The 16,438-nt window shown below is 39.6% G+C and overlaps 1 protein-coding gene across 8 annotated transcripts in view; it reads right to left on the bottom strand.

Annotated features, from left to right (window-relative positions):
- Positions 1-320: 320 nt before the first annotated feature.
- LOC133531336 (LIM domain-binding protein 2) overlaps positions 321-16,438 on the bottom strand; it is a 92,676-nt gene continuing 76,558 nt past the window's right edge. For all 8 annotated transcript variants that reach the window (XM_061869482.1, XM_061869485.1, XM_061869488.1 and 5 more), the window contains 6 exons: positions 14,627-14,729; positions 13,313-13,485; positions 6,981-7,181; positions 5,901-6,024; positions 5,040-5,158; positions 321-2,278 (listed from right to left, as the gene is read on the bottom strand). In XM_061869482.1, the coding sequence (XP_061725466.1) occupies positions 2,114-2,278; positions 5,040-5,158; positions 5,901-6,024; positions 6,981-7,181; positions 13,313-13,485; positions 14,627-14,729 (885 nt within the window). In that variant the 3' untranslated portion in view covers positions 321-2,113. The remainder of the gene's footprint in view (positions 2,279-5,039; positions 5,159-5,900; positions 6,025-6,980; positions 7,182-13,312; positions 13,486-14,626; positions 14,730-16,438) is intronic.

The following is a 16,438-nucleotide window of genomic DNA, read 5'->3' as shown; positions in this document are numbered from 1 at the left end:
TTTTAGTATCTTTACAATTCATTTAAATATCGATGTCACTAATTGCAATGCCTATACTTTTTACATATGTTTGCTTAAAATTTGCTCTGGCTTTTAAGCGAGCGTCTTTGCGGACTAGGTCAGGCGGCCAAAAAAAATACGCTACCGCCACGCCTATTTCAATAACGCGCTATTGAATCTATACATTGAAATGCATGAAGGTCTATGTTACACTGTAAATCTAAAATCAATGAACGTTTTGTCTGGATTTAGAATATGGGTTACATATAAAATCTGGAATAAGGTAGTTTGATGTAGGTAGTGTAAATGAAACAAACAGATTAACTTATTTTATCCGTAAAGGCCTATATTTATTTATTTATATCTGTTGACAATAATCCATGTGTGCCCGCGTTTCGTAAAAGTCAAAAAATTACAATGTACCAGGGGCTCATAAACAGTCTGGAGCACTGACGCCTTCCAGGACGCGTACAGGGCTTGTGATCGATCCGAAAACACGATAGCCGTCTGGTCCCTTTCACTCACTCAGTCACAGCTGCAGTCAGACAGGGATAGGATATTCCACCGCTTTTCGAGACGACAAGACCCACAGACTACGCGTAGCGTTTTCACGATTTCTCTTGCCATAGATTCGAAAGCAACGGAAACATCTGTTGAATGATTTTTATTTTAGATCTCTATTCTTAATCTATTGTGAACGGAAGGTAGTCATAAATTAAATATTACCCTGAATTTTAGCAAAACTGTTATCCATAAGATGTTTCCTTGCTATTTTAGACAGTGATTTGTCAAAATTCATAACTTCTTAGCGTCTACTAACGTCAACACAGTATTGAGGTACATAACTGTGATTTATAGCAACTAAATGCACTTTAAACCGGATATAAGTTTTAAATTATTTGTTCTTGCCCAGCTAGTCAACTTAAGCCCAATATTTTACCATTGGGAATCTCAATGGATTAAATGGCTCTGTAATGTAAGCAAACATCAAACAAAAAAATGTTGAAAAAGTATTTAGGAACTTCTTCTAACTATGTTTTCTGTATCTGACCACGCCAAAGAATTACAAACTGAAATTGATGTCATATCGAAAGGAAAACTGACTAAAGTCTCCAGTCCTAGGCTGTGATTGAACCAGCTTCTTCTGCATTCGCAGCAGCATAACCGAACCATCAAATCACGGAGGTCGAATCGATCGAAATTCTTAAGTATCTTTAAAAAGCTAGGCGCGTTTATCTTTATAACATTTCTCACCTTCCTGATCCGTTCATTGGTAATTTTTTCTTTCCTATATAATATCTATTTCAGTTTGTATAGTAGTGCGACTACATAAATTTACATAAAAATATTTAATAAAAAAAATAATGCGTTTCCTAGTCGTTAACAAAATGATGCTGCTTCTAAATTCTTGGCCTTCAAATGCTTCAATTGATATCGGCTCACCGGTTAATAACACCAAAGTTGATAAATTTTGAAATCACCTTCAAGTGCTTCCATTGACATCGGCTCACCGGTTAATAACACCAAAGTTGATAAATTTTGAAATCACCTTCAAGTGCTTCCATTGACATCGGCTCACCCGTTAAGAACACCAAAGTTGATAAAATTTGAAATCACCTTCAGGTGCTTCCATTGACCGGCTCACCAAAGTTGATTAACTTTGAAATCACCTTCAAGTGCTTCCATTGACATCGGCTTACCGGTTAATAACACCAAGGTTGATACATTTTGAAATCACCTTCAAGTGCTTCCATTGACATCGGCTTACCGGTTAAGAACACCAAAGTTGATAAACTTTGAAATCACCTTCAAGTGCTTCCATTAACCAGCTCACCGGTTAATAAATTTTGAAATCACCTTCAAGTGCTTCCATTGACCGGCTCACCGGTTAATAACACCAAGGTTGATAAATTTTGAAATCACCTTCAAGTGCTTCCGTTGACATCGGCTCACCGGTTAAGAACACCAAAGTTGATAAATTTTGAAATCACCTTCAAGTGCTTCCATTGACCGGCTCACCGGTTAATAACACCAAAGTTGATAAATTTTGACATCACCCCGTGGCAAGAGAAGCGCGTGGTTGTAGCAAGTCTCGTAGTGCAGTCTACGGGCGTCAGTGGTTGCCGGGCGGGGTCTTGGCGGGGGAGGCGGGCGGCGGCGCGCTCCACTCGACGCCGTCGCCCTCGTACTGCGTGTTCTCCAGCCGCGTGATCAGCCGCTCGTCCTCGTCGCCGAACTCGCCGCCCATGAGCGACGGCTCGCCCACTACCATCACGTCCTGGGGACAAACGTTTTAAGTTAGTTAACCATTTGACTGCCGAAGACTGATTGACGCGCGCGGCTACGCCCCAGGGATCGGAACCGGTTTTTTGCAAAAACATCGAAATAACCATATATTTCGGTTTATTTTATACTCAAAATGTAGGACTCAGTTGTGTTTTTAGATAACGACTTCGTATTATTAGATTGCCCGATTAGGAATGAAATAATTAACAAAGAACGAAAAAATACCGTTTTCGTTCCCATACAAAAAATACCGGTTTCCGCTACGCCCTAATATTTTGTAACCACAGTAAATTTACTGCCATCTTTCCCATTTGACTTTTTGCAACGCCATTTGACGTTGATGCTTATAATTAATAGAATCAGGCGTTACTTTGCGGAAATCCATGCAAAAAGTCAAATGGGAAAGATGGCAGTAAATTTACTGTGGTTACAAAATTTTCTTTGCAAAGCAAAGTAATACTTCTTGTTTTAATTGTTGATGCTTATTCTTTTACTGATCATCATCTTCCTCGCGTTGTCCCGGCATTTTGCCACGGCTTATGGGAGCCTGGACCCCACAACTAATCCCAAGAATTGGCGTAGCCACTAGTTTTTACGAAAGCGACTGCCATCTGACCTTCCAACCCAAAGGGTAGACTAGGCCTTATGACTCGCCGCACGTGACCGCCGTCATACATGAGGCGGGGACAGCTGGGAATGATTTGTATGCAGCGCCTATTCCCATTTGTTCCCGGCGGGGACAACTGGGAATACACCAACGGTGACGTCCACACGATATATAGACGTGGCGTTTAACCCTTTGACCGCTGTTGTATACAAGACAACGATAAAACCATACGTTAACCCTTCTCCAGGCATAGTACGATTTATCGACCACATACGCGCCATTACAATTTCAACTTTAGCATTGCGATTTAAGGTTCAAATTAGATTGCAGTTTCTGGAAATGAGATTTGTCTTCAAATGAATCGTCAAAGCTGGATTAATTGGAATATATTTGGATTTTTTGCTAACTCTTTGTTTATACATATTTTGTATTATTCCGATATTTTTAGTTTTATTTTATTATCAGTTCTGTTGTACACTTGTAGATTTAGTACCAAAACCTATATATGTATTAATATAGGTATACTTAATGTTTTCTCGGGGGTGAGAGCCTGGTGAACTGTAATACAGGTTTATACCTAGTTCAGACTCCAGTCTCTCACAAAGGATCACAACCTCATCTCGAATTTAAATGTTGTTATCATACTGTGAAATTGTTACAAATCCTTTGTGAGCTGATAAATAAACATTTTTATTTTATTTATTATTATTTTATTATTTTTTGGGAAAACCTTGTGGATTGGTGGGGCCTGGAAAAGGGTTAAACGTTAAATTAAACTCCAAATTCGTTTTTGTGTTCCTAGTCGCGTTCGCCATTGTCTCGACTCGATATGGGAATTTTCAAAGTAAATATCGAATCCAAAATCTGTTTTTATTAAGACATTTGATCACTAGATTATCGCCATGATGCAAACATCCATACAACCATCTCCTTCTGCCGCATAAGCGCGTCCTTTACGTTTGTTGTTTGACATTTGGCGTTGACATATATAACGAATGTTTTCGTCTAACATCAAAACTTTACAATAGATAAATTAAACCAAAATTTCGTGACATTGGCCTCAAACTTAATTTTGATAAATGCGAATTGTACATTTCTGAAAATGTAGAATCATCTTTGGCACACCAGGTACTTTAAAATTTTTCGAATTCAGCTTTAAACTATGGAAGGAATGAAATGTCCATGTACTAAAAAGAGTCATCAAAAAATTTTAAATAGGTGACGCTACAATACCTAGAATACTTGAAAAAAAAATCATAAATTAAATAAATTCACTCCGTCAATAACGCCTAGGTTCTTAGCTACTCCAGCGCTACTCTGGAGAGATTTGGAACTATTATTTTTATTTTGGCACTATTATATTAGCTGACAGCAGGACACTTTTGCAACAGTTCTATCATAAGATATTTCACTCCTTTTAATTCCACACATTTTAAACATAAAAGATTTGTCTAAGGACAATCTGCCTTTATTCGGCCCTCCAATCTTAAATGAGGCCATCCAATACAATACGCAACGCTTAGTCAAAATTAGTAGCCACTCCGTTCTATTAATTTTAAAAGTTTGCTTTCTGGTGATGAAACTCTCCTATTGAGATGTAGTCGCGCGCGTCATTTGACGTCCTTGGTGGTCAAAGGGTTAAGGATGTATCACGCTAGAAGGGTCCACGTGATCACCGATCACCCGTCATAAAAAACGAAGCGTCTGATGCCTCGGCTCGGACCCGGTGCGGTTTAGGGTGAGCCATACTTTACTGGGCTGGCTCTTGTGAAGATGTAATAAGTAGTAGATTGTGCCACAAGGGAGCAAAATGACATATTTACGGCGAGGGCGTATATTGAATGCAGAACGAAGTGAAGGGATCTACAATTGAATCCCGAGTGTAGTGAGGAATTCAAATGTTAACGCCCAAGGTGGAAATAATTTTTCTACCATGGGACACGTACTGCTTTTGGAAATTATTATGTTCCATAATGTTTTTAGGTAAAAAAAATATATGCGAAAAAGAAATAAAATCGTGTCCCAGAATAGAAAATTGTCACTTTGATACCTTCTAGCAGAGAAGAAAAGTGCCACTTTCGTCCCTCCTAGTAGAGAAGAAAAAGCCCATTTTCGGATGGGTATCGTGAAAAGTAGTGTGGCGTACCTGTGAGGCGAGGCTGAAGTTGGGTCCGGGGGAGCGCTTCTTGGCGGGCGCGGGCGGCGCCGCGTTGGCGCCCGCGCTGCCCTTGCGCTTGCGCCGCTTGCTCGCCGGCCGCTGCGACTCTGGAGGAGACACCACATCTTACTTTTAATGACATCACTTTTTAAGGAAATGCTCATTTAACACATAAACATGTTTAACCCATTAAACGCCTATCTTGTGCGGCGCGTCATAGTGAGCCTTGCCGGAATGCACGAAGGTTGATTTTGGCTGTAGCCGCGTGCGTCAGTTGACGTCTTTAGCGATCAAAGGGTTTTGGAGCTGGTCAATTCGCGTTCCAGGGTATAATTGCGTACTCAGCTTTGCTCTTTTACTTTTATAAGAGTAGATTATGAGTAATAAATTGACTGATATTAAAACTGTCGTTATAAGGTAGTTTTCAGAAAATAAGGTGTATATAGTTCGTGTCATCATGGATCATGTGCAGAATACTCGTACGAGTCAGCCGTCAGGGCACGTGCGAATAGTTAATCACTGTCAGTGTTCTGACAAAAGTTAAGTATGATTTCTATTTTCTGAAAACTCCCATAATCATCATATCTATCTAACTTAATTCCGACATTTTGCCACAGCTCATTTAAGGAGCATGGTGACCACTACGTAACCTAATCCCAAGTATTGCCATTACCATCTGTCCTTTCTATCCAAGGTGAAAACTAGTTCCCAATGATTAATCCAATTTTTACGCAATATTTTCACCAAAGAGCAATTTGTAAAAAAGTCATTGAGGTTTGAACCCGGGAGCTCCGGTTTGAAAGTCACTACTAACCGCTAGGCTACAAATACCAGGAGCTCATGACTCACCAGGGGGTGCGACCATCCGCTGCCACTTCTGGAAGAGCGTGGTCTTGAGGCAGTCGCGCGGCGACAGCGCGTACGCCTTGTGCCGCGACATCAGCTCCTGCATCGGCTCCAGGATCACGCATAACTGGAAATATACATAATTATATTAGCACACTTACATCATAATCCTAAATTTTATACGCCTCGCTTATCGTGGGCGGCCCAACATCGTGAACCATGTTGGAATTCAAAACGAAGATTGATATTGAGGTGTAGCCCGCGCGTCCGTTCGTCCCGTTTAGCGTTGCTTATTAGTCTCCATAGGCTACTGTGGCCATAATCGAGAAAAAGCTGCCCAAAAATTGAATCTAGCAAGGACCAAGTACCAGGGCCTCATGAGTTACGAGGTGTCGCTGACCGGCCGGGCCGGGGCGGTCCGGGCGCGTAAGAATGTATGCTTTCGTATCTTCTGTATACTTTTGGTTTGTTTACCTATAAGTTTCTACTAGTTTAAAGTATTATTTTTGTAGACTTAGAAAAAGTATCGTATGCAACGTTGTATAAGTAGGTCAAAAAATACTCGTGGCGTGTTCCTTTATAATGTTCGCCTACGCCTGCGGCTCCGGCTTATATTGTAACCCACGCCACTCGCCTTATTTTACCCTTCTTATACAACGGTTGCATAAAATACTAATTTAGTGATCGTATAAAATGTAAGTAATAAAAATAAAAGTAGTTGTGAAATTGCTGTAACCGAGTGGATATTGCGTCAGAGGAGGTGATGCGGAGAAGCGGGTCGGGAGGTAACTCCTAACTTAAAACGAACGGGTAATGGGTAATGTTCTCTGGTCGAAGGTGGACGGCCAGGCTATATAGATTAAAAGTCTATACTGACCCTCAAATAGTTGAGCATGGAGTTCGCGATGCCCTGACGTGTGATGTTCTTGGAGAGATGGTCGAGGGCAGCATGGTCTGGAGAATTGACGGCCTGGCCAAGATCTATACTGATCCTCAAGGAGTTGAGAGTGTAGGTGATGCCTTGGTGATGTTCTTTGGTCATAGGTGGATGGCATGGCTATAGAGCCTAAGATCTATACTGACCCTCAAGTAGTTGAGCGTGGAGTTGGTGATGCCCTGACGTGTGATGTTTTTGGAAAGCTGGTCCAGGGCAGCATGGTCTGGAGGATGGACAGCTTGGCGCGGAATGAGCTCTCGATGAGCCCGGACCGCCATGTGCCATGACTTGATGCGCATCAGGTCGTCAAACGTGAACTCAAGGATCAGCCGACCTTCTGTGCACACCTGGAAATGACGGGTAAAACATTAATGCCGTACAACGGTACAACTGAACATTTTTGCCCAATTTGGGTCTAGTACCGTTACCACCAATTTTGACATTGAATAGAATAGAATAATTTTTATTCGTAAACACAAACAAGACACATTAAATTACATGATGTAACAAAAACAAAGAAAATATAAAGTGCCACGAAATGGCCTCATCTCAGCATGTTGCTGTTGGCTTCCAGCGCTGATCTTCCGATGAGACCATCAAGTGAGAAAAATCACGAAAGGTAACAGACAAGAAGGAAAAGGACATAAAATAATATAGAGTGAACAAATTGAAAAATAGATAAAAGATAGCGACTAAATTAAGTAAAGATTATTTATATATCAAGCATCGTAAACATAACACTGTATCGGTCCGGTCCAACCATACCTTGGCTGAACATTACAGCTGCATACGCAACGAGCGCCAACGGTAGCTACACGCACTAATAGGCAATGAAGAGACCACACCAATATCGAGCGTCCATTAGATCAATTTACAAGATTTTTATATTATGAAAACAGCATCAGAAGAAGATTTAAATTGACATATTCGTTCACGTCTGCGTAACTTACTTTCTATGCATCTTGCTCGTATTTACATATTAGTGCAAGCGAGATGTATAGAAAGTAATTTACGTAGACGTGAGCGAATATGTCAATATCAAAACTGGCGGTAGCCGTATAGTTGACAAATAAAATATGACCATGGCCGGCAAAACATCCCACTTTGTCGTTTGCAATAAAGTCGAGATTTGCTTGTATCTGTATACGAATCACCCGTCAAGGCATCCTTGTGGTAAGCGACAAAGTGGACATATCTTGCACATATTACTCAATTGTGTCCGGAGCATTTTTGCTGTAAAGTAAGTTACGCACACACTATCGAATATGTCAGTGTCAAACTGGTGGTAAACACACTAAAGAATAAAAAAACGGCCCCGATCCTTCCTCACGGTGTCCTGGCTTTTTGCCACGGCTCATGGGAATCTTCCCACCCAGAGGGAAAACTGGGAGTTAGGGACTGATCAAGTTTCCTAACGATGTTTTCCTTCACCGAAAAGCGACTGGTAAATATCAAATATTAATGGTTCATGAGTTCCGAAAAACCGCCTCCACCTTCACCTCCGGTTGAAAATCCGCACGCTCTTACCTCTGGGCTGCCAATGTTTAACAACTGTGGTCTCAATCGAATCGTTGCGGAAGGAATTCTTGGGTTCCCTACAGTACTAGCCATACTAGGATGACCTTCATACAGCTGTCAGTCTGTGAAGCTTTTTGTCAAATGTGTTTTAAGAGTTGTCTTTTAAGGGGCGCCAGAGGGTGCAGTTGTATGACCAACTAGCCTTAGTGAACATGGGTTTCTCGTGATGCGTGACCATCGTACAATAGTCGCAGTCTCGGATGCCGGTATTGTCAAAGGCCTTTAAAGAGTAACTCAGTGTTTTGTAAGAACTTCACGGGTTACCGCAGGGTACAGTTCTAAGACCAACTAACCTTACTGAACATGGATTTCTCGTGATGCGTAACCATAGTACAATGGTCGCAGTATCTGATGCAGGTACTGTCAAAGGCCTTTAAAAAGTCGCTGAGTGTTTTGGAAGGACTTTACGGGGTGCCACAGGGTACTGTTCTAAGACCAAGTTACCTTAGTGAACATGGGTTTCCCGTGGTGCGTGACCATCGTACAGTGGTCGCAGTCTCTGATGCTGGTATTGTCAAAGGCCTTTAAAAAGTCGCTCAGTGTTTTGGAAGGACTTTACGGCGTGCCACAGGGTACAGTTCTAAGACCAACTAACTCAAATGAAACGAATAGCTGTTGCAATGAGACTGATTTTATTTTTTCTAATGTCACAGACAATGACATGTACGGTTTACATATCGTGTATAACAGATGGCGCTAGTAGTAATTAACTTTGATTATTTAGATACATATTTTAACACCTCCACTTATCAAAATAATCTAAGTGTAGTTTCTAAAAAACAAAATAACAATTAAATCTAACTACACTACACAATGTTCTGAATGCCCATTTTTCGAACAAAATAATTGTGCTTTACACTACTTAAACCTTTAGTCAAAAGGTCTGCAGGCATTTCAGATGTTGACAAATAAACAATTTTCACAAGATTGTTAGCGACAGCTTCCCTAACAAAATGATGACGAACATCTATATGTTTTGTTCTTTTATGGAACAAAGGATTTTCAGTCAATTTCTGAGCCCCTTGGTTATCATTGTATAAGACAATTTTATAGTCGCATACAACAATTTCTGAAAGCAAATTTTTCAAATAAATTGCCTCCTTGACGGCTTCAGAAATTGCCATATACTCAGATTCAACTGAGCTCAAGGCCACTGTTTGCTGCTTTTTACATTCATAAGAGATAACAGAGCCTGATAATTTAAAGCAGAAGCCAGTGTATGACTTTCTGTCTATGTTATTTGAAGCCCAGTCAGCATCAACAAAACCTTCCAAATTTTTATCATCATTTTTAAAAATTAAGCCAAAAGATTTAGTTTTCTGCAAATATTTTAATATTCTTTTTGCATGTGACCAATGTTCAGCCGAAAAACAATTATTGAACTGGCTCAAATAACTAACACTGTAACTAATGTCTGGACGTGTAAGTACAGCTAGGTACATTAGACTTCCTATCAGCTGTTGATAAGGGTATTGTTTACAAACTTCTTCAGATTTTTCCAATTTTAAATTACATTCAATTGGGGTATCCACAGAATTACAATTTGACATATTAAACTTTATCAAAATCTGATTTACAAATTGCTCTTGATCCAAAGAAATACTGCCATTTTCATACATTTTTACCCTCATACCTAAACATTTTTTCACTTGACCCAAATCCTTAGTTTTAAACTTTGACATTAAATTCCTTTTTAATTCATCTGTCATAGCTTTACTATTTGAAAATATGAAAAAATCATCTACAAATACAGTTATAATAATCTGCTCATTTTTTATGCGCTTACTATACAAACAGGGTTTCAAGTTTTGACTTTACATATCCCAAGCTCAATAAACAATCATTAACTCTCTTATTCCAAGCTCTGGCAGATTGTTTTAAGCCATATATAGCTCGCTTTAATTTAAGCACTGAATTTGAATTACAATTCAATTCTGGTGGCACTTGCATGTATACATTTTCATCGAGATAGCCATTTAAAAAAGCTGTTGTTACATCAAGATGGGTAATTTTAAAATTTAATTTTACACTCAAAGCAAATAACAGTCGTAGTGTTGAATATCTTAGGACTGGTGAGTATGTTTCTTTATAGTCTACACCTTCTTTCTGGGTAAAACCCTTTGCCACTAAACGAGCCCTAAATCTCACTTTGTTATCACTTTCAAATTTTTTCTTAAACACCCACTTGCACTGTATCACTCTATCTGCTTCCTTAGCATTGACGACTTCCACGCTTGATTATCTTCAAAAGCCTTCAGCTCTTCTTGCATAGCCTGCTGCCACATCTCCTTCTCTGGACCATTCATAGCATCCTCATAGGTGATTTCTTCACCACAAGACTCGTCTACCACACACAGGTTTGAGAAACCGTATCTGTCTACTGGTTTTTTGACTCGCTTGCTGTCTACTATAGGAATGTCTTCTGACGACTGTGAAACATCACTCTCATCTTGACATAAGGTGAAATCTGAGTCATCTGATGTCACATCTGAAGTCAATGATTCACCTACATAGGTAGAATCATTTGGGTCCATGAAGGTACTTTCATCTTCCGATTCTTCCTCCACTGGCTGTGGCTCTGGTTTCTTCACGCTTTCCTGCACTACCATCTGAGCTGCGTCTGTCTCTGACTCTTTTTCCATGATAAATACATCTCTGCTCGTAGTAATCTGCTGTGTTTTTGGGTTATATATCCTGTAACCCTTAACATTGTCTGGGAAACCAAGTAAAATAAATTTCTCAGCTTTCTTATCCCATTTTAATCTTTTTTCTTTGGGTACATGCACCATCACCGGACTGCCGAAGACCCTGACATGGCTGAGATCTGGTTTTCTTCCTGTCCATTTTTCAAATGGTGTCATATTTCCTAGACCTGAGGCCGGCGACCTGTTTTTCAAGTACACTGCCGTGTTCACTGCCTCTGCCCAGAATTTCTTCTCCAGTTTAGCCTCAAACAGTAAACATCTTGCCTTTTCAGTGGCTGATCTCACATATCTCTCCGAGATAGCATTTTGTTGGGGCGTATAGGGGTTAGTTCTTTGATGAACAATACCTGCCGTCTTGAGATAACTTTGCATTTCCTGTGAACAATATTCTCCACCATTATCTGTCCGAAGAGTCTTTATTTTATTTCCGGTTTGGTTTTCTGCCATACTCCGAAACTCTTTGAAACACTGGAGCACTTGATTCTTTTCTTTCAAGAAATACACATAACACATACGGCTTGCATCATCTATGAAAAGTACAAAGTACCTTGCTTGACCTATAGATTTGGTCTCCATTGGCCCCGCCACATCCGAATGTACCACTTCTAGTAAGACTTCGCTTCTATGGTTCACCGATGGAAAGGGTAGTCTAGCCTGTTTCCCTTCGCAACATACCTCACAGTTAGACTTTTGAACATTGGGTTTATCTGTATAAGATACACCTTCCACTGCACCATTCTTCATCTTCTTGAGGTCGTTACAATTAATATGGCCCATTCTTTTATGCCACTGCCTTGAATCTGCTGTATGTATAGCTGCCGCTGCTAGCACCTTCTCTGGCTTCAAAGTATTCAACCTGTATACACCATTCTCTAAATTTGCTATGCCAATTAACAAATTCTGTTGATTACGGATATAACACGCACTCTTTCCAAATGAAACTGTGTTCCCGCTTTCTATCAACTTGCTAACAGATAGTAAATTTGTAGTGAGGTCTGGAACGCACAAAACATTTCGTACAGGAATGTCAAACTGAAATTCATTCACTTTCGTTGTGACTTGCGTTTCACCGGCACATACAACTGGCATGGTCGTTTTATTTGCAACAACTATGTCTCCTATATCGTGTGCTTGTCGTGTTTGCGATAAACTTTCTTTATTCGCCGTAATGTGAAAACTCGACCCCGAGTCCACATACCAATCTTCAGTACTAAAGTTGCCGTTTAGAAATGCAACGCTAAATGCACCAGCGACCTTTTTCTTCGATTCTGGGCACTGATTTTTATAATGCCCCGTCTTTTTACACTGATAACATTTAATCTGTTTGCCATTTGACGTTTTGCTAGTTGACGGCGATGACATTGACGTTTGTTTTGACTTCTGATGGCCAGTGTTACCAGTTTTCTGTCGAGCACTTGAATAGAAAGCTGCTTCTGTCCCACTGCTGCTAACTTCAGAGGTCATATCGAGCAACTTCGTTTTAATGACGTCTGCACTAATTGTCAATCCAGAATGTTCGATTGCCATTATCATTGGCGCGAACTTTTCGGGTAGGCCGGCCAAAAGTAATGAACCGATCCATTCTTCGCCGATTTCAAAGCCCGTTCCTTTTAACCGTTGCGCTGTATCCACCACTTGAGTCACATAACTTGTCATGGAATCACAATTTTCAAGACGAATAGATATTAAAGTCCGAAGTAAACTAATCTTCCTTGTAAATCCGTTGTCGTCGAACAATGTCTTTAACTTATTCCATAATGTACTTATAGTGTTCTCGTTCTTGATATGCACATATAACGAAGGATCTATTGTCATCACTAGCTTGGCTTTAGCTTTCTTCTGATCTTGATCACTCATATTCCCACTTATGGCGTCAATATCGATGCCCTCCAACAACAGAAAGTTTTGTACCGCGAACGCCCAATCATAATTTTCACGTCCTTTTAGTTTAGGAACATTCACTATGTAACTTGATGTCGACATTTTGATAATCACACACGAAAATACTTTTAAAAAACTGCTTAGAAACATAGAAAGCCCATAACCTCAAATGAAACGAATAGCTGTTGCAATGAGACTGATTTTATTTTTTCTAATGTCACAGACAATGACATGTACGGTTTACATATCGTGTATAACAGATGGCGCTAGTAGTAATTAACTTAGATTATTTAGATACATATTTTAACACTAACCTTAGTGAACATGGGTTTCCCGTGGTGCGTGACCATCGTACAATGGTCGCAGTCCAGCGTGATGCTGGTGTTGTGGAAGGACTCCTTGGGTTGCCGCATCGTGTAGTACAGCTCTGAGACTCCGCCCTCGTATATACTGCGGAAGTAGCGCGGTATCAGCGTCCTTCCTATTGCTGGAATGTGACAAGGAAATGTATTATTCATCTTTTTTACTTGTGATATGATAAGAATATGATGTCAAAAGAATATTTTGGAATACGTAAATTACGTTTAGCGTTCTAGTAACAGTTTACATCAGTACCCCTAGTGTAAATAAATTCGATTTTGAAACGTGACGTACGCGTTTGCGTTTAGTCTCATTTTGTATTGGATTTAGAAAGAGCGCGCCAAGCGGGACGTTTTGGAAACTCAAAATCCTATACAAAATGAGACTTAACGCAAACGCGTTCGTCACGTTATGATGTCGATAAAATTTACACTAGGGGTACAGAACCCAGGCGTAACGTGACGTACGCGTTTGCGTTAAGTCTCATTTTGTATGGGATTAGAGTTTCCAAAACGTTCCGCTTGGCGCGCTGTTTCTAAATCCCATACAAAAAATTTAGAATCGAAACTTATAAACCTAGAATATATTATGCTGAAGCGATCGACATCAAAATCGAAGAAGAGTAAAAGAGAATTTGAAATAGAGGTAGATTGTCAAAGAAAACTTTGTAGCCGCAGTAAATTAGCTGCCATCTTTCGACACATGATTAAAACTTTTAGAACGCCTTTTGACTTTATTCCTTATTCTATCACTGATATGTGTTAAATTTGTTAAATATCATAAGGTGGCGCCATCTTACCGCGGGCATCGGCTAAAGGTTGTGACGCCATCGTTCGAAAGATTCCGCCATACCTTTGGCTTTTGATCTATTAGATGGCGCCACTTTTTGATATTCAACAAAAACACATATCAGTGAAAGAAGGAATAAAGCCAAAAGGCGGTCTAAGTTTTAATCATGTGTCGAAAGATGGCAGTTAATTTACTGTGGCTACAAAGTTTTCTTTGACAATACACCTCTATTTCAAATTTTCTTTGCTATCGTACAGTGATCGTAGTACAGAACTACTAGTGTAAATTTATTCGATAGCGAAACGTGACGTACGCGTTTGCGTTAAGTCTCATTTTGTATGGGATTTTGAGTTTCCAAAACGTCCCGGTTGGCGCGCTGCTTCTAAATTTCATACAAAATGAGACTTAACGCAAACGCGTAGGTCACGTTTCGCTATCGAATAAATTTACACTAGGGGTACGAAAGCTAAGATACTTACTGTATCTCTTAGGTCCATCTTCTAAACAGAAGGTGAGCGTTAGCGTGGCGTCGTCCTCGAAGAACTCTGTCGCGAACGCGTCCCACCAGAGGTTGTCTGAATCCTGGAATGTGAGAGCTTCCAGTTACTTATGAGCTCCTGGTACAATAAGATAATGATATAATAGTTTTATATTGTCTCCAAATGTTTATTTGGCATAGGTATTAAACCTAATCTACGTCTAACGACATTATGTCCATATCAAAGAGAATTTGAAATATAGGTGTGTTGTCAAAAAAACCTTTGTAGCCTCGTAAATTTACTGCCATCTTTCGACACATGATTAAAACTTTTAGAACGCCATTTGACTTTAATCCTTATACTTTTACTGATATGTGTTAAATATCCATGAGTGGCGCCATCTAATAGACCAAAGGTATGGCAGCATCGTTTCGAGCGAGATCAAAGTCAAATGGCGTTCTAAAAGTTCATGTGTCGACAGATGGCAGTAAATATACGTGGCTACAAAGTTTTCTTTGACAGTACATATATTTCAAATTCTCTTTGTCCATATAAACTATGCATATCTAATATGTATAGTAAAAGTTAGTTTCTCAACCAAACATTTTGATATTAGCTGTGAAATGAAATTAGGCGAATTTCTTTCACCGAAATGATAATATCCGTAATATAGGCTAACATAAAATGTAATACATAGTACAAATCGTGCATTTACGTACTACACATACAAGTTGCACTTGTTATCAAGATTGTAGATGTCCATAAAAACTACATTCCTAAGATATAGCAAATTTTTGTAGGTGGTAAGGTGATCCGAGTACTTAATATTGAACCTACACGTTTTTGTCATGTTTAGTTTATAAACTTGATGATAATCAACGAACTTGTTTCATTATTATATTGTCTTCTTTAGTTATACACAATTTTATACATATTTTTAGGGTTCCGTATCCAAAGGGTCAAACGGGACCCTATGTAGACTTCGCTGTCCGTCCCTCCGTCTGTCACCAGGCTGCATCTCATTAACCGTGATAGTAAGCCAGTTGAAATTTCTACAGATTATATATTTCTGTTGCCGCTATAAGAACAAATACTAAAAACAGAATAAAACTAAATATTTAAGGGGGCTCCCATGCAAGAAACATATTTTTTTGCCGTTTTTTATAAATAATAGTACGGAATCCTTCGTGCGCGAGTCCGACTCGCACTTGGCCGGTTTTTTTACTTAATGCCCTAGAGTCTAGACTGTTTTCTATTGTCTAGGGCCTAGATAATAGAAAACAGTCACAGCGAAATCGGCGAATTTGAAAACGACTAGTGATTATTACCTTCCATAGGGAAAATTACGCAAAACTCCGCGTAGGGGGCGACACTAACTCATATCGAGGGCTTACCGCAAAGCTCATCAATCGAAATTTCATGTCTTGCATAATATTCGAGTGATAAAAAGGCACTTAAGAGCCCATCAACGTGCTCACTAGCGCCACTGGAAAATAATTGTGTTTATTTAAATTTAACGATAGATATTTAAAAAAGGGTGCCGCTACGTACTGTATTTTGTATTTAAGTACCTTTTGAATACATCAAACTAGTTTTTATGTTGCTATCGTATAATTTAAATAATCACAATTATTTAGCAGTGGCGCTAGTGAGCACGTTGATGGTCTCTTAACGACGTTTCGATTTTGGAATTTCGCGGTAGTCCCCCCGTAAAACGGCCTTGCAACGGCCTTGTTGCAAAAAACTATTTAAGGCATAGTATGTATAAGTTCATAGATTTATAAGTTACTCTATGCTCTATGGATTACAATA

This window comes from Cydia pomonella, chromosome 25, assembly GCF_033807575.1.
Source record: "Cydia pomonella isolate Wapato2018A chromosome 25, ilCydPomo1, whole genome shotgun sequence".
Taxonomy (NCBI): Eukaryota; Metazoa; Arthropoda; class Insecta; order Lepidoptera; family Tortricidae; genus Cydia; species Cydia pomonella.
The sequence above is the reverse complement of the archived record's forward strand: the minus strand, read 5'-3'. Positions and strand labels throughout refer to the sequence as shown.